General features: G+C 37.1%; 2 protein-coding genes across 3 annotated transcripts in view; one reads left to right on the top strand and one right to left on the bottom strand.

The window, feature by feature from the left end:
* The first annotated feature begins 200 nt into the window (after positions 1-200).
* Positions 201-16,827, top strand: gch1 (GTP cyclohydrolase 1). Of its 2 annotated transcripts, XM_008406000.3 has the most exons (6): positions 201-672; positions 6,130-6,239; positions 10,072-10,127; positions 12,413-12,444; positions 12,617-12,701; positions 13,663-16,827. In XM_008406000.3, the coding sequence occupies exons 1-6, from the start codon at positions 315-317 to the stop codon at positions 13,787-13,789; spliced, it is 768 nt and encodes a 255-aa protein (XP_008404222.1). In that variant the 5' UTR covers positions 201-314; the 3' UTR covers positions 13,790-16,827. The 2 variants fall into 2 exon arrangements, with proteins under 2 accessions (XP_008404222.1, XP_081461625.1); XM_081605499.1 differs by lacking the exons at positions 10,072-10,127; positions 12,413-12,444; positions 12,617-12,701; positions 13,663-16,827 and adding an exon at positions 7,678-8,587.
* A 283-nt stretch (positions 16,828-17,110) lies between these two features.
* samd4a (sterile alpha motif domain containing 4A) overlaps positions 17,111-23,997 on the bottom strand; it is a 60,213-nt gene continuing 53,326 nt past the window's right edge. Inside the window, exon 13 of the mRNA XM_008405999.3 lies at positions 17,111-22,965. Within this exon, the coding sequence (XP_008404221.2) occupies positions 22,937-22,965 (29 nt within the window). The 3' untranslated portion in view covers positions 17,111-22,936. The remainder of the gene's footprint in view (positions 22,966-23,997) is intronic.

Raw genomic sequence — 23,997 nt, 5'->3', positions numbered from 1 at the left:
GCAAAGATTTTTGGATTTCAGACTTTTGGAACTGAAATTATTATTATTTTTTTGTTTTTCTAAGAACCTTAGTGTTGATGGATGCGTTAGCTCCACCCCCTCCTAATCTCCTCAGCCAATAGGATCGCTCCCTGGATTATCCGGCCGTTATAAAGCCGGTGCTGAAGCTGAGCGGTTCACTTTCTCAGCTGAAACGCTCATCTGTTGAAACTCCAGAACTGGTCCGGACCGGTTCGCCAGGTTCTGAACTCGCATCTGGTTAAAAGAAAGAAAAACTGGTTCAACGGGCGGAGTTTAAGGAAGCAGAAAGCGGGATGGAGCACTCTAAAAAGACGAAGTACAGCTCGGGAGACAGGAAGGACTCCTCCGCGGACGGCGGCGCCGTCCTCAACGGACACTTTGACGGGATGGCGAAGCGGCCGGCGGCCGCCTCACCGGCGGCGGAGCCCGGCTCCCACCGGGCGACCAGCTCGGTGATGGAGAGCTGGAAGGAGGAGCGGACCCGGAGCCTGGAGGACAACGAGATGAGCCTCCCGTCGCTGGCCGCTGCCTACACCACCATCCTGCGGGGGCTCGGGGAGGACCCGCAGCGGCAGGGGCTCCTGAAGACTCCCTGGAGGGCCGCCACCGCCATGCAGTTCTTCACCAAGGGATACCAGGAGAAAATTATCGGTGAGTTTGTTTTAAAACCCACAGGGCTACTCGGAGGAGTCCTGCCAGGCAACAGGTGTGAAGCAGCTCTGAAAAACTCTCTTCAACTACATAAATAATCACTAAATTTGAGAAATGCGTCATAATTTGGTAATTTTTGCTTTTCATGATCACTTAAGGATCCATTTAGTGTTTGTGAGCAGAGATGGATGGAAGAGTGTTGAGCCAAAATGTGATCGAGCGCCTCTATGGCATGCCGTTGTAACATAAAATCAACTGCACTTCAGTTCCACTTCAGGTGTTAATTGATTTATGGCTATGGCAGACCGTTTTGACATATAATTTAAGAGAGTTTAAATTATTCTGACTAGGATAAATGACGTCATAATTACCATTGACATCTGTGGATATTTCTATTCAAGATATCTGAAACGTATATTTAAAAAATATACCATTAAATTATGTATAGTCATAAAGTAAATTTAAGATCTGACTTTTTGTCATAATTGTAATTAAATATAGCTTAAATATATTTTCAGACAGGAGATTCAGAGATTAGACAAGAGCAAATTCAATTCTAGTTACCTTAAAAGCAAAAAATACAAATAAAATTAAGATTGCTTTCAGCGTGAATCTGTCAGTAATGTGGGTTTAATTCAGTTAATAAGAATTTAATAAACTATAATGGACGTCCTCTTCCAAAAACGCTTCAGTTGACCTATGAGAGACTTTCCCCTGAATCAATGAAACGGTTGTTTGATTTGGGGGAAAAGCCTCTCAGCCATATAACACTAAGCAAACTGGTCTGCTGAAACCCGTCAGCGCAGCCTTGAGTTTCTGTTGTTCAAGCTCATTTTTATTTAAATGTACCCTCTAAGCATTATGTAATTCTGTTATGTGCTTAGTGCATCACAATAAATTCCTGTCAAGTCTTGTGAAATAACAACTTGAGCAAAAGTCTTGAGTTCTTAATCAGATTAGATGAACTTTCAACCTAAATCCACCCTCTGCTCCATAATGACTTGGTTCTGTTTCTTTTGCGTTTTAATCCTTTCTCAGCTAGATTAAAACCACTGAACTCAAAGGATTAAGAGAAACATCAAATTTTAACCACTTCACTCTAATGTCTCTGACGACTGAGTTACAAATGTTGGCATGAATTCATGCCAACATTATCCAGACTCCTGGGCTGTTTTCACACCTGATAATCTGGTAGATTCTGTTCGATCAGGTAACAAAACTGCAACATTTGTTACATTTTCAGCTGCTGCAGTTCTCAAAACGAACCCAGACTTTTTAACAAACCTGTTCCCCTCCTCGCCTGTGGGGGCGCTGCACCAAGAACCACTGAAGAAGACCTTAAGCGCAACTTCCTTCTTCGCGAAATGTAAACAAAACTGGAGCCGCGTCAGATTTGAGCGGTTGTAGCATTTTTATTTTCTCTTTGGAAAAAGACGTTTCTACGGAAGAGGATTAGGGCCACTGGAAGCATAAAAAATCTGACTTTATCTCAGAATTATGAGAAAAATGTCAGAACTGTTTTTTTGGGGGGGGGGTTTCCAAGTGGCCCTAATCCTCTTCTGTACATTTCTCCCATAGACTAGCGCGTTTGATTGGCTTAATTTACCCAGAATTCCCTGGGCTGCAGTCCGCTTCCTGCTTTTGGAGCGGTCTCCGGTCCGTTTGGCACCAGAGCTCAACCGAACCGAGACAGAGGTTTGTAGACGGACCAGAGTTCAAACCGGACTTTCTAAACAAACTCTGTGAAAGTCTTAACTCTTCCTACGTTTCCCAGAATGCTGTGCGGTTCTGGATCGGAGTTCAGTTAGTAATTTTTGAATATTCTATCAGATCTGATGTATTATCTATTGGTATTGATCACGTGTCCATTGCAGTATATTTTATCATTGGTTTATTGTCCAGCTCTGGCTTAAACACTGCAAACACAAAATATCACCAAGTATTTTCAGTCCAGTTTCTAGTGGAAATACCTGAAATAAGGCAAAACTAACTTACAAGTAACATTTCAGAGGATATAAAAACTTGTTTTTGGATAAATAATTATTTTATGTTGATGGAAAACTTCTAGTTCCACTGGCAAAATAATAAAACATGCTTCCCATATTACAAGAACTTTAATATTAATAAATCCTTGACTAGCCCCTATGTCTTGCTTAAAAGCTACTTAGTTTTGCCGTATTTCAAGTGTACTAATATATTTGCACTAGGAACTGGACCAAAAACGTGGTAATATTTAGTGTTTCTGCAGTGTAACAGCATTGGGCCGGGGTTGTTGGGTCCAACTGGGAGGACTTCTCGGCGCTCTACGGAGTGGCTGGAGTTGGGGATCTGCCCCCTCACAGCCCCATCTGGACGTAGTTTTGCTGCCATGGGTGGGGGTTGTTGTGTGTTTAGCAGCTATAAAGAAAGGAATGCGTTGGCTGGAAATATGCGCCGCAAGAAAAGCAGGTGATTCTTATTTTTCCTGTCTCATGTCACCTGAAAGCATCTCGCCTGAAGCGGCTCTTGGACGGGTCAGAAGGTGATGCAGGTAATGATGGCTGCGTTTGTCCGCTGTCATCAAGATGGAGGCGGCGCGCCTCCTTCCTGCTGATAGGCTGCAGCTGGAGCCTCCCCTCCTCTTGTTGGGAGGTAAAGAACAACTGAAAACACGCAGAGATGTTTCTGAAGATTGTTTTTACGTAAAACGTCACGTTGTGTAGCTGGAGCGTTCAGATGTTTGTTCAAAGGTCAAAGGTTAAATCCTCCTGTTGTCAGCTGCAGGACTTAAAAGAGGAAAATTCAGCTAAAATATAAAAATATATAGAAAAATAAAGAATATTCTAAATGTAAAATATTAATAAATTGCTCTGGATTTTACCAGATTAATGGGGTTTAACACGTTTCCTGACAAAACGTATTATTGGTGAGAAAATTGGAACAAAGTTTCTTTTACTTCAAAATTTACATTTATGATTCTTCACCGCAAAAACATAAAATCTTAAGTATTTTTGTCTAATTTCAGGTGAAAATATTTTTGTTTTGCCTTATTTCAAGCAAACTAACTTACAAGTAACTTTTCATTAAGAAGTCTGAGCTTGTTTAACTCAATAACGCCTTAATATTTATTTTTAAAAGTAATAGTTGGAAAATTATTTCACTTATAAAATTGGGCAAATGTATTATTAGTGAAATAATCTGCCAGTGGAACTAGTTTTTTCAGCAACATTAAGGATTTATTCACTTAAAACAAGCTTTCCTGTCTTTCCTAAAGTTATTTGTAAGTTAAGTTTCACTAAGTTCATTTAAATATTTGCACTGGAAACTTCATCAAAAATATTTGCCAATATTTTTGATTTTTTTTTAGCAGTTTTGTGTTGGTTTATCACATAAAATCCCATTAAAATGCATTTTGTTTGGTTTAATTTTAAAGTCCCAGATGTTTGGTCAATATTGGTCAAAAATAAAAATAATGAAGCAATTATATCTTGTCAATAAATAAAAGGGGTTTCCCTCATTTCCACTAACACACTGAAAAGAATAAACACCTTTAACTCTTATTTATATGATTGTTTTTTATATTTATTTAAAATGAGAGATGAATGAAAAGTAAACATGTTTTTAGATTCTTGTGCACAATAAGAACTTTAACATATTTAAAGCTTTAGTTAATCTGAGTCCTCTCTGTGTAAATATAGAGGAAGTTGGTGAGATTTGATGTTCAAACATCGGCCGTCGTCAGAGCGGATCGTTGACCCGGGACTGAATCTGTGACGCAAGAACCACACAGACTTCTGTTTGGTTCTAACTGCTTGTTTGGACTCGCTGCCCTTCTCTGAAACAAATTTAGACCCAAGCAGACACTTCCCTGATTGGGTTACACCATTGATAAAAATCTGAGTCATAAATGGGAGGAAATAAACCTGACGTGATTCGCTGTTTGAGCGGGAATGAATGGGTAATTGTTCCTGCTCCGTTCAGCTGGTGTTTGTCTGCTTGTGTGCAGAGATGATGGCTGATTGTGAGTAACGCTCCCATTACCCGATAAACACCTTTTCTTTCCGTCACCAACCTGACTGACACCCACTTCAGAGTCATTTATCCAATCATTACTGACCTGATGCCATTTCCCCAGAGGACGCGAATCTGAGTGAGACGCAACTTTCACCAACGAGTTAAAGACAAATAGTTCAGCAGATAATTTATTATCATTTCACATGCAGATACAAGGTCATAACTTGGTGCATATGTGCCCAGAGGCTTGCTTTTGGGGAAAAAACAACTTTATCTACTGAAAAATTCAAGATGGTGGGCATTTTTCAAGATGGCTTCCATGGTTATCATAAAAACATTTTGCACTAAAATTAATTTAAATGTGTTTGGTGTCAAATCATAATCTACATATTTTGATCAACAGAAATCAAATTTTCTTGAGCTTGTGCTTCATTTGTCTGGTGGACATTTTTCAAGATGGCCGCCATGCTTGTAATAGATTATATGTCTGCAGTTGAATAGGCACAGCTAGCCAAAAAGTTAGCTTCACTAACCACTAATTAGCTAAAGAATTATCTTAGCTATGCTAATGCTAAACTCTTAAGCACATGAAAATAAGCAGAAGTTAGCATTGAGCCACTAAACGCATTAAAACAATTAGCAGGAGGCTAACACTAAACCGCTAAGCTGTTTTTTAGTGCTAACCATTAAGGCAGCTGTCCCTCAATCTGTATCGCACATTTTCATTTCCTTCCAGTTGACTGGAGTAAAACTACGAATGGCAAAATCCTCAGTTCCAGTGTTTCCATCTGGTTTTGCTGAAAATTAAAGTTTTATGAATAGGATGATCAAAGTCAAAATGTACATTTGACCCCAAACAGAGATTTAAAATGAAAAGTCAAAAGCAAAGGATGTGGATTAGCAGTTTTTGCTAACAGCTGAGGACATTTGATTGTGAAATATCATCTCTGCTACCCAGATTTTGAGCTGTTAGCATACAGCAAGTCTTCTGTCAGAGGCCTCTTCAGAACTGTTGTAAAACTGACTGCTACTGGAGCTCCCAGTAAATCCTCAAAGGAACAGGATAAAATAAGGTTTAGGAATTAAAATGTATTACTGGGAAATATCCTCAAAATTATAATTAAACAAATATAAACCTGTTTACCTGCTGTACTGTTTAGACTCAGAGAAAAGCGTTGGAAAGTAAAGCAACAAGTCGGTGTCTCCTGTTTGCCTGACTTCACCTTTTCCAGTTCGCTCTGCCTCAAGCAGATATCCAGCCAGGAAATTAAAAAGAGCAGCGGCGGTAGTGAGCTCCGCCTGTGTCGTCATGTACAGATAAAACTGTTTATTGAACAGAAAAAACGCAATAAACCGGCGCCGGGAAGGTGAAAACGGAGCCTTAATTAGACGCCGATGTCTGTCGGAGAGAATAAACGACCTGCTTAAACGTCTTCCTGATGTTTTGCCCCTGTTTGTCCACAGATGTGCTGAACGATGCGATCTTTGACGAAGACCACGACGAGATGGTGATCGTCAAAGACATCGACATGTTCTCCATGTGCGAGCACCACCTGGTGCCCATCTTTGGCCGGGTGAGCGGACAGCTGACACTCCAAACAGAAACATGAGGTCAGAAGAGCCTTTCTCCAGCGGTCATTGGGTCAGAGACGCCGTAGGCTCCTGAGTTCAAAGGGCGATTTATAAAGATAAAGTAACCTGGCAGCCATGTTTCTGATCTGTAGGAGGAAGCTGGAGTACCCAGAGAGAACCCGCTCATGTACAGGGAGGGCGTCAAACTCCATTTAGAAAAACCCTGAGTGGAGATTCAAACCCGTCATCTTTTTGAAAACCAACAGTGCTACAAACCGTCCCATTGAGCCAAAACGCTTCAAAATGGGAAAGGCAAGAACACATGGCATTCACATGAGGCAGGCTGGCTGTTGGTGTTCAGTCAGGAAGTGGACTTTCCTTCATACATTTATTTGAAACCCCAGAACATTTTGGATAAAATCTGCTCTGTCAGATTTAAAGTCGTTTGGTTTGGGTAGGATGGCACAAGCGTGAGCCGCAAGGAATAGTTAAAACATTAAAGGGGAACTAAATTAAAATTCAGATTTGGGTCTAAGCTGTTTCTGAAAAAGGTGCATAAAAAAAAAAACACCCAGTCATTTTCTAACAATCAGTTAATGCTGTTCGATGTCTGGAAAATGTTTTAAAAACCTCCCGATAAGTCACATTCCACAGGGACTGCCGTTGCCTAGCAACCCCAGCAAAACCCAACCCTGTTACCTAGCAACCCAAACTGAGCTCCAGCATGTTTGGTCAGCTGGTTTTACCACTGTATGCGCTGCACAATGGCTGCTGGAAAAGACAAGTGTCTAGTTGATGATTTACTAGAAACCAGTTGATGTGTTCTTGTTGGTTGTGCAGGAGGTTCCACTTCTGCTTTTCAAAGATGTACGTTTGTGTAATTGCTCCTCTGTTTGCAGCCATTTTCTCGTGGGAGTCTAAACGTTGAGTTTGGGGGGCGTGGCCAGAAGCAGCTTATTTGGATTTAAAGTGACAAGACGCCCTAAAACAGCTCATTTTCAAAGGAGCAGAATAAAATCTCATTATATATTAATGATTTTGTGCAAAAATGTAATGAACATGTTCTGCGTAGCCCTTAGACCGATGCTAACCTGGAAGAATAATAGTTCTCCTTTAAAACATGGAGGCCTGAGTGTCACTCTGGCTTCATGAATGGGAGCCGAGTTGGCGAGCTTTGCTTTGAGTGCAGAACAGAAAACCTTTGTCTCACAGAAACATCTGAGCAGAGGCTAATCTTAACCCAACTCTGTGTTTGTCTGGAGGCCGCCGGTCTGAGCAGCACAGAACATGAGAAACAATCAGATTAGCTGAGATCTGTTTATCTTCAGCCTTCACATCATTACCGTCCACTAAACCCTGACGAAGCGCCTCATCCTCCGCTTCTTTCTGCTTTCCATCCCTCCATCTTCACCTGCTGCTCACAACAATGGCCGACTGCAGCTGATCCTTTTCTTTCCACTGCCGTCAGTGGGGCCTGGTGACGGCTGGGAAGCACATAAACACACGTTTGTTCAAGTCTATAAAGCTCCTCGTCCTTCACCCCATCATCATCATCATCACCATCAATCGGCGCCGCCGGGTTTTTTTTTTTTAGCTGTTTGAGGCGTTTTATTGCAGGTTGTCATTGGTTTGCAGTTGGCAAAGACACCTTATTACCTGTTCTGGGAAAACTTTGAGGTAACATTACACAGAATAAGATATAGAATTAGGCACTTATGACAGCTAATTAGGATTAAGATGGAAGAAAAAAAAGTAAATTTCCTCAAAAAAATCTTTGAAATTTTGTAGGAAAAACAAAAAACATTCCTGAGTCTGAAAAGTAGAAAATTTGCTAGAAATTATTTTTTTTTTACACTTTTTTCTGGGAAAAAGTGTAAAATTTTCAAATTATTGTCTAGAAAATTTTAAGAATTTGAAAAGACTCATAAATTTTTACATTTTTCCTAGACCATTTCTAAGATTTATTTTAAAAAAATTCTGACTTTGAAAAGTTGCAAATTTACTAGAAAAAATGCAAAAAATTTATAATTTCTATAAAAAATTATTTTGAAACGCCAAAAAATATTTTTTAGAAAAAAACAAGAAATCTTCTGAGATTCTCAAAATTTCAGTTTTTGTTCAAGCACAATTCCAGAGTTTTTTGGCTGAATTTTCCTTGTTTCTTTGTTTTCTACAAACGGTGGTTGCTGTCGTTTTTGTTTTGCCCTTTGTTTTTTTTTGCTAACTCTGAAAACATTTAGCGCGCTTCGCTTCCGATGAAATTAATTTTTCCAGATAAATTCTGAAGCGTTTGTTTACTCAGCTGTTTTTGTAAATTTTAAGTTGAATAAAGTTCGATATCTGTGCTGAAGTTTTGAAATATCAGCTGATAATTCTTCATAAAGTTAGACTTTTATATTCATGCTTTTATTTTGAAGACTGTCCATTTCCTGTCCTTCAAAGAAACCTTAATGAGAGAGTATAGAAAATGAGATGTACAGAAAAATTGTGTGGTTTTCTGTTGATCCTGTTTATTTCAACCTGATCCGATCTAATCGTGGCTGAAGAAGAGCCTCGTCATCGTGTTTCTAAACGTAAATAAATTGAGTGAAGTAGCATTTTGTTTGATGTTTATATCAGGCCGCTGCAGCTGAGCGAAGGAAGAACAAAGACGTGGAAAAGAGAGATCACTGCACGGCTTTTGCCGCTGCCCTTTCTCCTCTCAGTCAACAAATTGCTTCTGACATTTAAGTGAAGCTCACTTTCCTGTTTGTGTGTCTGAGAGTCGGAGCCTGCGGCCGTTCACAGCGGCTCTCATGCTCCGACTCCGATTCTGCGGACTTTTCCCCCTGATCTGCTCTCATCTGCAGCAATCATCACTAATGACAGCAACATTAACTGTAATTCCTATGAAATAATGACCAAATGGTTTTTATTAGTTTTATACATTTTACTTCTCAGTTCAGACTTGAATACAATCCTGAAGTTAATTTTCATGCTGAGAAATATTAAATCCCTTCTGATGGATTTTAAAATGCTGTGTGGTGAGTTCAGTCTGCCAGTAATTCAACAATACAAATTATAAAACTGAAATCATGGACAAGTTGGAGTAGACATCACTTTTGCTCCAGTTCTGACCAGCATTTTTTAAAATACTTTATATTTGCAACCTCCTCAGTAAAAACAATACTAGTGAATGGCAGCAGCAAAAAGTCTCACTTTTCCACACATTTTCAGTCTCTTTCACTCCTGAATAGTTGAACAAAACTTGTCATTTAAAAATCTAAAATATTGGCAGCAGTTACACTAACCTCTGCTCCAGTTCTGACCTTCGTCTGTTACAAGGAAACTTTATACTTTATCCTCAGTTTAAGCTGTAATTAAGTACAATTATCATCAAGCAACATTTTCAATTCAAAACCCTTTTGGTCATCCGTTGCTGTTGGCTGCAGATGTCACTGGTGCGTCAGATTTACGAGTGTACCAGAAACGAAAATACAAAAGTTCCAGCCTTTATAAAAATGTAATTGCATTAACACTTTTATCATGTTAAAATCTAAATTATTGCAGTAATGCCTCAGCCCTACTTTATATTAACCAGCTGCTAGCGGTGAATGGAAGAAGCTAAAAGTCTCACACGTTTTCATAATCTGTCTAGAAAAGCCTGGTGAGGTGCTGGAAACTGAACCAAAGTTTTCTGAATATGACATTTAAAGTTTATTTCACACCTGGACTTTATTAAACACTGATGATGCAGAACGTTATCTCACGATAAGATCACGGCCTTATCCTGGTGCTCCACCGATGAGGGAGAAACTGGTGTCTAGTGATAATTTACTGTTTCCCGCTGTGCAGGTTCACATCGGTTACCTCCCTAACAAACGGGTTCTGGGTCTGAGCAAGTTGGCCAGGTGAGTAAACCTGACATGATGGAGCGTCGGCCTCAGTGCCTTTAAGCTGATTATTAAAACATCAGATCCCACTGACCCCAATACCTTCAGGCTTATTGTGCTAACACCCCGTACATGCTAACACACACACACACACACACATTTCAGGATTCAACTCATTATTATTTTAGTAATTAACTTTTCTATCAATTATTTTTGATGATTAATCGGTTAAAAATTGGCACCTTTTGAGCCTTTATTCTTTACACAATATTTGAAATACATAAAAAATTTATTTTTTGATTCATAAATGAACAAAAAAAGTTTTAGTGAAGCTAAAAATGGCATATAAGTTCTTTATTCAACAAGTTTTTTCATCTTAAATGCAAAATATATATAGTAGTAGTAGTTTTTGCTTTGACTGTTTGCTTTTTTTAGTCTAAATACTCCAGTTAATGATTAATCAATAATTGAACTAATTGTCAACAAATGTAGTAATTGATTAATCACAATTACTTGATTACAATGTGTGCAGGGCTGACATTATTAGAGATAAATTTATCATGACTAACTTTGTAAATTGTTGATGTTTAAACAAAAATTTAATAGATTTTTTTAGGTCGAATGTGGGATAATATTGTATTTCTTTCCATCCACCTGTTTTTTTTTCTTCTTTATTCCTTCCATTAGTGTTTTGGTTTCATATTTTCACTAAAGTTTTACTCATGACGTAAAAGTGAAGTTTACTACGGTTTAATTTGTTTAAATTTTTAACCAGTTTCAGGACCCGACTAGAGCCCCTCCGTGTAAAATACCTTGACAAATAATGAGATTTTGTTATATAAAACAGGCTTTAATACCGAAAAATGATCAAATGTTACATTGTCGCCTCTTAGCTCATCTTATGGATGCAACCAAGTGAGGCGGACATTGCAGCTCGAGTTTATCTTTTTATTCTTCTCCGCAATCCGTTTCCTCCCTGAAGGGAATCAGTTTGAGTCTGTTTACATATGGCTGTCAGTCACACATAAACATGGTTCTGTTCGGTTCGGTCTTGTGGCATTTGGAGGTCTGTGAGGTCCAGGTTGTCCAAAGTTCGCCCGCTCACGGAGAAGAGCAGCAGGTTGAAAGTGAAGGTCGAGTCGATTTTCCCCGGGATGCCTGGTGGCACCAAAATGGATCCCTGAAGGATCCGACGCTGTAAGACGTGGCAGAAATGGATCTTCACCATGAGGACGGTCACTTCTGGTTCCGCACCGTCCTGCCGGTTATGAGCTTAAAAATATCCGGTTTTATGCACATCTATCGATTAATGATTAACTGAGGGGCATCCATTTTATGAAAATGGCCGACCGTCTCTCCATAAGATAAAGGGCTAAAATGTCCTGACTAAAAAGCATTTATTTTTAACATTAATGGTTCTGAACTTTCTAACTGACGGTCATCTGGGCAGGGTTAGGGTCAGTTTCATTTCTTGTGGTTCAAAAGCGGTTTTTAACAAAGAACTGCGTAATTCTAAGATGAATATCAGTGATTTTTAATGTACTACTTACTGTGAAACTAGCTAAATTAGCTTAACTGGTAGCTATGGTAACTGGTAGCTTTAAAATGTGGTTTACTCACATTAAACATGTTTGTATTTATAAAATATAATAAAGCAGGAACCTCTCAAGTTGCTGAAAATGTAACTAGCTTGTCGAGTGTTTATATTTCAGAACAGAACCGCGTAAAGTGCTATTTGAATCCCACACCAGGTTTGGACCGTTTCTCTCTCCCGTTGGCATGGCCGCCATCTTTCCTGTCCCAGCATCCAGCGGCGCCCTCTGCTGGGTGGCGGCTAAACTGCAACACTAAACGAAGATCTAATAAGATCCCATTAGTTAATCGATTGGAATTACTTTTAATCTAATAAACCATTTATCAACAACTGATTGTAATTCAATTAATTGTTTACATCGCTACATGAAATTGAATTTTGCGATAAAAAAAAAAAAAATTTTGTCCAGGATTTGAACTTTTCTGACCTGGACAAATAATAAAACATGTTATGCAGATTTTCAGAGACGATTAAACATTCAAACAAAATATTAAGTCTATTAATCCTGAGACAAACTCCTCTCCTAAAATATAAACGAAATATTTTTTTAAACTTTAAAATATTCTTTGACATTTTTGTGGCTGTATTAAATATTATATTTAGTTGTATAAATATGATGAAAATAAAAATAAACCTTTTCATCATCACCTATTTCTCAGCTATAATTAAATAAGCAAATGATTCATTGACCTTTCTTCTTTCCTCTTAGGATTGTTGAAATCTACAGCCGTCGACTACAAGGTGCTTTTATTTAAACGTTTCTCTGTTATTTTGACTTTTAAACTAATAAAATGAGTATTATTAATTACTTACAAGCATTATGTATAAAAATACAGTTCTATTGTGTTGTGGTCTGTGATAATCACATTTGTAGATCCTGTTGTCCTTCATCGTCTGTCTCTTGCTCCCCCAGTCCAGGAGAGGTTGACCAAACAGATTGCCGTTGCCATCACCGAGGCCCTGCAGCCCACCGGGGTCGGGGTCGTTGTCGAGGCAACGTACGTATCTCTCTACAGCCGCAGAAACTTTATTAATTTAGTCACGTTTAAACCATAATCTTCAACTTTTATATGATGGATCAAACGCGCTTTCTGACTGCAGCCTGCAGTTTGCACTTACAAACACCAGAGGGCGCTCCTCTCCCTGCTCATGTTGAAATCTGAGGGTTTTTACGGTCTGACGTCAGATAATTACTACAACAAATTATTTATAAACTTATCTGCAGGCTGCATTAGTTTTTATTTCTATTTGCTCAGTTATCTCTGATCTTGCTTTACGGAAAAACATCCGTCTCTTTCCAGCTGAATAGTTGTAAAAACACAAAATCTTACTGAATTTTTGGTCTAGTTTGTTGTGAAAATATCTTATTTTAAATATACTAACTTACAAGTAGCTTTTCAGCAAGATATAGCTTATTGTTTTAAGTCAATAATTCCTAAATATTGATTAAAAAAAAGTTGGCTCCACTGGCAAATTATTTAATTTATAATATTATTTTCCTCATGTTGTTATAATGTATTATATTTGGTCGCTTCTGATTTTAGTTGTTTAAAATGTGAATATTCTGACTCAAGTAGGTAATTATTTTAGTAATCGATTATTCTATCAATTATATTGATTTAACCATTAACTGATTACTAAATTAGTTGACGTTATTTCAATAATGTTATGATTAAAAACCTATTGATCATGATTAACCCTCGACGTAAGCAATAAGTCTGTTAGCCATTAAATTAGTTGCCAATTATTTCAGTAATTGATTAATCATTTCAGCCCTGGACTCAAATAATAAGTCTGTTTACTCCAGTTAGTGATTAATTGATGACTAAATGAGTTGACGTTTATCTCCGTAATGATTATTAATCGTTTCCAGAGTCTCCGGCTGCGGCGGCCATCTTGGCCTGCGTTCTCCGGGTTTAAATGTTGTTGTGTGTGTTTCCGTTCCGCTCGTCCCCTCAGCCACATGTGCATGGTGATGCGAGGCGTCCAGAAGATGAACAGTAAAACCGTCACCAGCACCATGCTGGGCGTCTTCAGGGAAGACCCGAAAACCCGCGACGAGTTCCTGACCCTCATCCGAAGCTGAAGACGAAGAAGCTCCTCTTCCTCCTGTTGCCTGGGGTTACCTCCACCTGCTCGGCCCACCTGCCGTGCCGCTGTGTGTGTGTGTGTGTGTGTGTGTGTTTCCGTCTCACTGAAGGCAGTGAAAGGTGTTTACTCCGTGTTGTTGTTCACTCTGACGACCCGATGAGCCGGAGCGTCGCCTCCAGCCGCTGACTGACCCGATTATCCTCACATTTTACCCTGCAGGTCTTTTTGTTCGCCAGACACCTGAGCTTTTCCTGGAAACTGGTCCTGAGAACAATTTTCTTTTAGCATACATTAATTGTTTTTGCATAATTTCGACGTAATCTATTCATATTTGTCCGTTGTTACATTTTTATTTTGTTTTGTAAACATCAAAATTGCAGTTTTAAGTCCTGAATGTAAATTCAGGAATCGTCACTGAGGGCATTTCATAAAGTTCTAAAGAAATCATTTGAGAATACATTCAAGTTTTTGAATAATCGACATAAAAAGTCACATATAAAAATATTTCAATAAACCAATAAATAAGCAGATTAACAATAACTTTCAAAGTAGAAAAAACACCTCTAATCTGAACATTTCAAGATGCACCAGCAGTGCTTGATCATCTACACTGGTGGAAGCAAAAAGACAAAAAAATGGATTTTAAATTCAAATATATTAATATTTGAATTTAAAATCCATTTTAAATTCTTAATCCATTTTAAAATCTTAGAGTATTTTACTGACGACATAAAATAACTAGATCTAACACTTTAATCACATCTAAAACTGCTGTTGTAGCTTTAAGACCCAGGCACAGTGTGTAGCATGCTACACGCTAGTTTTATGCTAACTAACTAACTACACTACATGCTAATTTAGTTCACTATTGACTGTTCTGCTTGCTAATTATGTTAATTTAATTTAGCTTAATGCTGCTTATAGCTAAAAAAAACCTTTTAACATGAACATTTCTAAATAAAGTGCCGACAGACCTTAAAACATTCACATCAGTACAAACCTGCCGGCAGAGAACAATTAAAACAAAACTATTGATTTTAAATTAAACTTATCTATTAAAATATAAATCTATGAACTTCTACTGAAGAGTATTGCTATGTTTATATGTAGCATGCTAAATGCTAATCATGCTAGCTGCTAACTACATTAAAATGTCGACTGTGCTGCTTGTTAATTATGCTAATTTTAATTAGCTTAATTCTATCCTACATGACAATTAATGTACATGCCAGCTATGCTAATGTGAGAAATGCTGCAAGAAAAGTATGCTAAAGTTTTTACCCTGGGCCAATTTTTTTTTATTATTTCCATCCATCCATTTTCTATACATTATATTTGAAAATGATAAAAGTTTTTGTGTCCTTGGACTAGACCCTTATCCCTGGTGGTCAGAGGGCCACTTCTGTCAAAGCTCCCTCTCCCAGGGCTACAATGTAGCTTACCACCATCAGTGTATGAATGTGTGTGTGTGAATGACTGAAAGTAATGTTGAGCACTTTCTAGTCCTCTGGACTAGATAAAAGTTGAACAAGTACAGGCCACTTACCATTTGTCTGGAATTTTGCACATGTATTTTCATCAACAAGAGCAGGATATGAGTCACATTTGGTTTTCTTTTTGGCCAAATTTAATAAATGGCTACACCCAATCTGGTTTTCAATTAACATAATATGATGTCATGGTCATATTTACTTTCAAATTAAATGGAAAAAAAAATAACAAAAGATAAATACTTTGTGTTGAACCTTACATTCTCCATTTTGCAATTTTAATTTGTATTTTTTTTAAATGCCTCCATCATTAAAATTTCAACCCCACTCCAAACATTTTCTTTTACATGTTTATCTGCATCGACTGCCTAAGTTAGCAAACCAAATTTAAACCATCCTTGAATTGTGGTGAGGGCCACACAAAATCATCACAAGGGCAGAAAATGGCCCGCGAGCCACATATTGGACATCCCTGAATTAAGTAGATAAAAAAAAAAAAATAATTGTCTTCTATAACAGCTTCCACGATTACTTTCTAAAAGTGATCAGTGCAAATAATTCAGTTAAAATCTATTTTGCACTGTAATTTGCAATGTACCTTTGAAACGGTTCAACTTCAGCTGGTTACCTGCTAACTGTGCTACAAGCTAATTTCTATATCAGCGTCAGAGCGTCGTCTCGGTGATCTTTAAAACCCCATAGATGATGTTGAGAAGACGAGCCGCCTAACTTCCGAAATGTCTGATGCTTTAAATTCCCCGAGGATTTTTATTAAGGTTGAAAATCGCAGCAATTATCTCCGGGTGTTAGCATTAGCACGTTCAGGTAGCTCCCATTGTTTTATGGTCTACTTGTAAGCTAACTGTGCTACATGCTAATTTCTAAATTTAGCCTCAGAACGCACTTTGGTCACAGTGATGTCTAAATAAATATAGAAAGCTATCCATTTTTTTTTAATTAAAAAGTTATTCTGAGAAAAGCATTGTAATTTTCTATTTATACATTTTATTTTTACGCATTTAATAGGCTACCATGGCTTACCAATACTCTGTCGATCCCCTTTTGTTTCTTTACACTTTATAAACCTCATATCTTAAAAAAAAAAAGCTGAATTGTTAGAACAAAAGCAATTTTTAAAGTCAAGCTTGTAAAAGAAAAATATCTGAATTCTTGTTGGAACCAACATTTTCCCTTGAAACATATATTTTTATTCCTTTGTGAGAAACTGCCTTTATCTGCCAACCAGCCTCTGGATTTAAACCAAAACAGATATTTTACGTCCATGAAAGGTTTATTAAATGTATTTCTATGTATGTGTGTGTTTTCTTCTCAGTTTCCATCCTGGTAGATGGACACTGTGAAGACAAGTTTGTTGTTTTGTGTCTTTGCACACCAGTGCATCATGATGTCCGCCGTCTGGTTTTAATGGTGTAACTGGAAGATGAATGTTAAAAAACGCTTTAACTGTTTCTGTGGCCTTGTTTATTTGTTGTGCTCATTTTAAAGACTTTTTAATCAAAGATAATAAAAGTATGTGACAGCAGAGAGTGTTTTATTTTGACTCTTTATTCCTGATTGACATGTTAAGTTTGTGAAATAAATTAGTTTGAATTTGATGTAAATGTAAGATGTTTGCTTAGAGCCACCCACAGGTGTTGTAAACTCACTGCTGCCCTCTTGTGGTCAAAAACAAAACCACAGCTGAGATGTTTTCTCAGGTTTCAACGCTTGAATGAAGAGATAATTTCCAAAGGATTTCATGAGCAAATGCGTCGAGATGTTTTGAATATTTTGTTGCAGAATCAGACAAACCACAAGCAGAGGCGTTTTGTTCGTTTGTTTTTATATAAATTGGGGGGCATGCCAAATCACAGCATTCTGGTACATCGCAGCAAAAGTACAAAACACATCAAAATAATTCTCATTTCATCGTTTTCACACCAAAACGTGTGTGAAGACGACAAGGATTCAACAGGTACCAACCAGTTTAAGCAGCCGGGCTCACGTTCAGGCTCATTTACTCAAACTTCTGTACGCATCTGGATTATTTTATTACAAAAATAATCCAGGAAATCTAAACCTGGAGGTTCAGTTTATTAAATTTAACCAGTTCTGTGAATATCCAGGTGCTAAAACTGCTGAAAGTAAGATTTATTATTGATGCAAGCAGTTTGCAGATTGACTTAAAAATGATAAGCTACATCAATTATGAATGAATTAATGTATTTTCAGTTGAATCATATCAAGTTAAAACATTTAGCAGATGCTAAAACACTGCAAAGTGAAGAATGAAAACCGTTTGGACTGAATCAATAAAACCAAACTGGATGTTTTTAAATAAATCGGTCGTTTCTGAACGTGAGCTCCACTCAGCTGTCGATACAAAACCATTTATTTCGTTTTGCTTTTTCATGATGTGTCAAGTATAGAAAAGAGGCACTGCCATTTGTTATTCTAAATACGACTTCCCCAGTCTTGTGCATGCAGTTTAAAATATAAATACATTTTTTTTAATTGTCTTTTTCGTTTTCTAGATTTTTTTTTTTTTTTGCAACTTTTTATTATTAAACATACATTTAAATTTTTTTTTTTCAAATATAGAAGTAAGCCTGCAGTCAATACAGGACATCGGCTCTTTGATAAAATAAATCTAAATGAAATAAAGGGAGAACAGTCAAGCGCTTTGTTACATATTTCCAAAAAAACATAAAAGTCCTGGCATCCAAAAACAAATACAAACTGATTTGCAGACTCTATGAAAAAATAAAAAAAGCATACATAAAATACGATAAATGCTTTTGGAATAACAAAGCGTTAAATGTTAATACTGCAAAGAGCTGATTTGGTTTAACACAAATTACATCACTTTGTTCACACATCAAGTCTCTTTTAAAGGAGGATTTATGTTTTTCTCAAACATAAAAACCATCAGAAATATCTTTATTTCAGATTCCCAACTGAATGAAACACACTGCCACCAGGCAAAACGTGTTAATCCGCCGCTAAAAGTAGTCCTCCCAAAACACCACGGGCCAGATTTCAGCTCGTTTTAAACGTCTTCCTTCTACAAACACATTTCTGACTCCAGAACCAAACGAAGAGTTTGGATCTGGATAAAATTAAACAGAAATACAGCAAAAGCAAACGAGGACAAAAGAAGACGATATATCTGAGATGTATGCATGGTGACCAGCCATAACACGTCAACACAAGACGGTACTTAAATAATAAAACAAGTTTTACCTCTGCAGGAAACACGGAGAACAAAAGGAAATAAATTATTATTTTCTACTTAAGAGCGACGCATGGCAGCGGAGAGAAACAAAACCAGCGTTTAATCTGCTTCCTCTGGATCTGAAGGGAGTTTCAGATTTTCAGTCATCCAGGATTTAATCTGGAGAGTTTTAAACGAAAACTTTCACGTAAAACCAGCATTGAAGGGATTTCATCTTCACACTGCAGCCTGGACTCAGGCCGTTTCACAGAAACCCGCACTTTGGGACTACAGCTGAAACGATTAACCCGATTAATCGTGATTAATCATGATTTTGTGATTAATCATGATTTAGTGATTAATCAATCGTTGATTGGAGCACAGAGACTCAAAAAATGCAGTTTGACACAACAACAACAACATGCTAAGAGCATTAATTAAGCCAAAATTGTACAAAAATTATACGCATTTTGCATTAAATGATGGTATTGCATATTGCAAACAAACAAAAATAATCAACAGGGCAGCCCTTCACTGTATTGATCTGATTAATCGTCAGAACTGAAGAAACGGTTTGGATGAAAGTCGAAACGTCTAAGAAAAGTTCAGCTGTTTTCATTTAAAACTCTCAGGAGTTTCTGCACATTTTCAGCCTCTTAAAACAAATTAAATGCTAAATAAAAGCAAAACCGTTCAGATAATGCAGAACAATTAAAATACGTAAAAATGTTTTTATCTTTCGAGCATCTCTGTGAAGTCAAAAAAACTTTCTAATTATTTTGAGGTCTGAGTTTGGATTAATGTTTGTTAGCATGTAGCTTTCATTAACGCAACGTTTCCACGTCACGGCTTCGTTCAGAACAGGAACATCCGAAATTCAGGTTTCACTGACAAATTCAGATAAATTATAAAGTATAAAATTTAGTAGAAAAAACAACAAAAAAAATCAAGAAACTTTCTGGGTTTCAAAAGTTGAAAATTTTCTAGAAAAAAAAAACAACTCAGTTTTTAGATTCAATTTACTAGTAAAATTTTTTTGTAAAGTCGAAAATTTTCTAGAAATTTTGAGATTAATCTCAGAAATATTCTAAAAAAAAAATCAAGAAATATTCTGAGAATAATTTCCGAAATTCTGGAAAATCTCAGAAGTTATGAGATAAAATTTTCTAGAAATAAAAAAAAGACATTTTGAGATCATAGATGAAAATGTTCTGAGTTTGAAAGTTAAAAATATTCGACTCTTGAAACTCAACAAAATTTCCAAAAAGTAAAAAATATTCTACTTTTTCCAAATTTCAATGTGTGGTGCATCTGATGATGTCATTTCTAAATATTAAATGAAGAATATTTTACCAATTACTAGTACTTGATTAAACTTTGTAGCATTTTTTCACTCTTAATTGAGTAATTTCTTGGACGGCTACTTTTTACCGGAGTAAAAATGTCGCTGATTTCTCCCTCTGGCTGCTCGGCCTCCTCTGGTGAAACCTGCTTCTCCACTGCATGTCAGGCCTGCAGGTTCTTCAGCTGAAGCTAAAATAGTCCAGACGAGCCGCCCTGCATTCTTTCACACCTGAATTTAGCGCCGCGCTGTGCAATCGGATCGGCGGGCCGAACGCTGGCCACGTCTGAACGAAGCCGTTTCATCCAAGCAGCAGGAGACTTTGTTAAAGCAAAGCAGAGACAAAATGGCCGCTGTGGCATAAAAGAAAACATTTTTAACGCCAGTCTCTGAGTTTAGATGAAGAGAAAACAATAAGAGCTCAGATGGTTCGACTCAGAACGTCTGAACTTTAGTGAGTCACATTATCAAGTGCAGGATGCAAAGAAAATACTATGAAATTACAACAATAAACCCTAAACTGCAAAAACACAAAACATCACCAAGCATTCAGAGGCCAGTTTCTAGTGAAAACACCTCAGTTTTCTTAAATTAGACTAAATTTACAGAAACTTTTCAGCAGGAAATAGGCACTTTTTAAGTAAATAATCCATAATATTGTTAGTTGTAAGTGAAATAATCTGACAGAGGAGAAATAAATTATTCTAGAAATAAATTACAACAGTGAGAGGCTACAACTGATGCTAATAGCAAAACTAGCATAGCTTTACCTGTAGTTATAACTACCAGCTATAATTTTACCATTTGAGCTAAAACTAGATATAATTTATAATTAGAAAAATGTTTTTATAACTAAAATGAATTATCTACCCAAAGCTGCTGTTCCTTGGTGAACAGTTCAGTTAGTTTTTCTCTTATGATATCTGCACTAGAAAACAGACTCAAAATACTTGGTAACATTTAGTTTTTGCAGTGTAATTATTAAAGAAACTGGTCTGGATTCACCAGGTTATTTGCTCTTTTCCTTAGTGGAAGTTTATTCCAGATGGAAGCAAATAGGGATAAATATTAAGACGACGCAAAATAAAAATAATAATACAGACAATATATTCTATGACTTCCTTTGCTGATGAAGCAAAGACACGCAGATGCAGTGACTGCGTCTGGCCAGCAGGTGGAGGTAAAGCACTAATCAGACAATCTCTGGGAGAACTACCCTTCATGGATTGACCAGTTTGTTTTTCACTTTTCCAACGAATACATTTTAGCGACATGCGGCTTCACGAGATCGCCCGACATCCCAACACGCTCCGATCGTCTCCCGTTCACGAGATTTCCTGCGTTTTCCTGCAAACATTCAGATTTAGACAAACTGATCCACTTCCTGCTGCCCTCGCTCACATGACTTCATCCTCCTCCTCCTCCTCCTTCAGAGGTCCGGCCTCTTCAAACATCCGCTTCCCCCTCTTCAGCATCACTTCAGCTTCATTCCTTCCTCTACTACATGCGTGTGTCAAACTCAAGGCGCATGGGCCAAATCCGGCACGCTGTAGCTATTTATTTGGCCCTCTAGACGAGAAGTCTGCAGCTTTTACAACCAAAAGAAAAATTATGGAAATTCTTGAGCTCTAAAAATCGACAATTTGCAAGAAAAAAACTCAGAAATGCTGAGATTAATTTCACATATTTTCTAGAAAAAACGTGGGAAATTTTCTGAGCTTAAGAGCTAAAAATGTAAAAAAATATTCGTGAAAATATGGAGATTTTTGACAGAAATTTACTCTTTTTTTATTCTATCTACATTATCGTTAATAAGCTGCTGTAAAAACCTGCATCTGTTGTTATAGCTAATCTTAAATCTAATTATTTTTAGTCATATTAGGAGCTGCAGGTTGCAGACTCTAGAGGGCCACATAAATAAACTTTAACTGCGTGTTTAAATATAATTTTATCAGCCTAATTAAATTAGTTTGCATAGAGCCGAATTCCATCACTGTTAAAAGATATTAAACATTATTTAATTTTATGCAGTAGAAATCGAATGGAGCTGCAAACTTTTAACAATTCATCAAAAAATCCTACAGTATTTTCCAGTCCAGTTTGTAGAGCAAATACTGCAGAGGAAACTAACAAATGTAGCAAAACATGGAGTTTTTTTTAAGTAAATGAATAAAAAGTATTGATGAAAAAGTTCCAGTCGGATTATAACAAAACTTTTCTCCCATGTTAGAAGTGAAAATCTGCCAGTGGAACTTTTTCATCAATATTTTGGATTAATTGACTTAAAACTAAATGTTGCCAACATGTTTCTGTAAGTTCTTCTCATTTCATGCTTATAGATATTTGCAGTAGAAACTGGACAGTAATACTTGGTAATGTTTTGTGTTTTTGCAGTGTAGGTAGTTTTATTAATAAATTTGTGAGTTTGACGCCGCTGCTCTTCAACATCCTCCGTCTTCCTCTGCTGCACTTCCTCCCGTCGTTCTCTCCGATAAAACCTCGCAGCCGGCCGTCGCTCGATAAAGGAGACGTTTGCTGTAAACTGGTTCGATGGCCGCCTGCGGGACGTAAAGCTTCGCGCGCTTCCTGAAAACGAGCGCGCCGTCCGACAGCAGCATCGTCGTGTAAACAATACGGACGCAGAAACAAGATGTCGGCTGAAAACTCGCAGAGTCGCGGCGCCAACGTCTACGAAGCGCCGGACGTTCGATCGGTCTGAGAATCCCGACCCGAACGCGGCGGCTCCGCTCGTCTCGTCTGAGGTAACATTACTGGCGCGGAAGACGCCATGTTTCATCTGGTCGGCCCGATCCACAGGCCGGTGTTGCCCTTCCGCTCGCCTCCACTGGGGGGCGCCAGTCAGGCGCCGTCCATCGCTGGCTTTGATGCTTTTCCTTCTCGGGACGGAGGAGAAAGTCTGTTTCTGTCCGACCCGATGGATGATGGGCTGCGTTGGCTGTTTGCCGACCAACCTGCGAGTGTCTGAGGTCCGATCCGGTCCGGCCCGGTCCGGCGGTGGAGCGCTGCGGGGAGGGGGGCGGGAGGACCGGCGACCTCCGGCTGGCTTTGAGGAGAACCTGCGGCGCCCCGATGACCTCATATCGTCGATGTGCGATCTGCACCATCTAACCGGGAGAGAAGTTCGGGATTTAACGTCTTAATCGTCACTAAAAAACATTTACGTTATTCTGTGTGAGCTGTGTTAAATACTGACTGAATAAACAGAAAATTCTGGTTTTATCAAGTTAATAAACTTAGATATGTTTATAAAATAACACAACAGAAACTTATGATGGAGTATCAGGACGATAATAACCAAATATTAAGAGAGTAAAGCTGAAATATTAGAATAAAACTGTAATATTAGAATAAAACTAATATTAAAATAAAGCTGTAACATTAGAATAAATCTGTAACATTAGAATAAAGATGTAATATTATAATAAATGTTGTAATATTATAATAAATGTTGTAATATTAGAATAAAGATGTAATATTAGAATAAAGCTGTAATATTAGAATAAAGATGTAATATTAGAATAAAGATGTAATATTATAATAAATGTTGTAATATTAGAATAAAGATGTAACATTAGAATAAAGATGTAATATTAGAATAAAGATGTAATATTATAATAAATGTTGTAACATTAGAATAAAGATGTAATATTAGAATAAAGATGTAATATTAGAATAAATGTTGTAATATTAGAATAAATGTTGTAATATTAGAATAAAGATGTAATATTAGAATAAATGTTGTAATATTAGAATAAAGATGTAATATTAGAATAAAGATGTAATATTAGAATAAAACTAATATTAAAATAAAGCTGTAACATTAAAATAAAGCTGTAATATTAGAATAAATGTTGTAATATTAGAATAAAGATGTAATATTAGAATAAAGATGTAATATTAGAATAAAGATGTAATATTAGAATAAATGTTGTAATATTAGAATAAAGCTGTAATATTAGAATAAAGATGTAATATTAGAATAAAGATGTAATATTAGAATAAAACTAATATTAAAATAAAGCTGTAACATTAAAATAAAGCTGTAACATTAGAATAAAGCTGTAATATTAGAATAAAGATGTAATATTAGAATAAAGCTGTAATATTAGAATAAATGTTGTAACATTAGAATAAAG

The sequence above is a fragment of the Poecilia reticulata genome, chromosome 3 (genome assembly GCF_904066995.2).
Source record: "Poecilia reticulata chromosome 3, P_reticulata-male-v2, whole genome shotgun sequence".
In the NCBI taxonomy this organism is placed as follows: domain Eukaryota; kingdom Metazoa; phylum Chordata; class Actinopteri; order Cyprinodontiformes; family Poeciliidae; genus Poecilia; species Poecilia reticulata.
The sequence above is the reverse complement of the archived record's forward strand: the minus strand, read 5'-3'. Positions and strand labels throughout refer to the sequence as shown.

Excerpts from the sequence above, each read along its gene's own strand:
- gch1 (XM_008406000.3), top strand. The coding sequence starts at position 315 with ATGGAGCACTCTAAAAAGACGAAGTACAGCTCGGGAGACAGGAAGGAC. Across the intron at positions 673-6,129 it reads ATACCAGGAGAAAATTATCG|ATGTGCTGAACGATGCGATC; the intron begins GTGAGTTTGTTT and ends GTTTGTCCACAG. Across the intron at positions 12,702-13,662 it reads GGGGTCGTTGTCGAGGCAAC|CCACATGTGCATGGTGATGC; the intron begins GTACGTATCTCT and ends TCGTCCCCTCAG.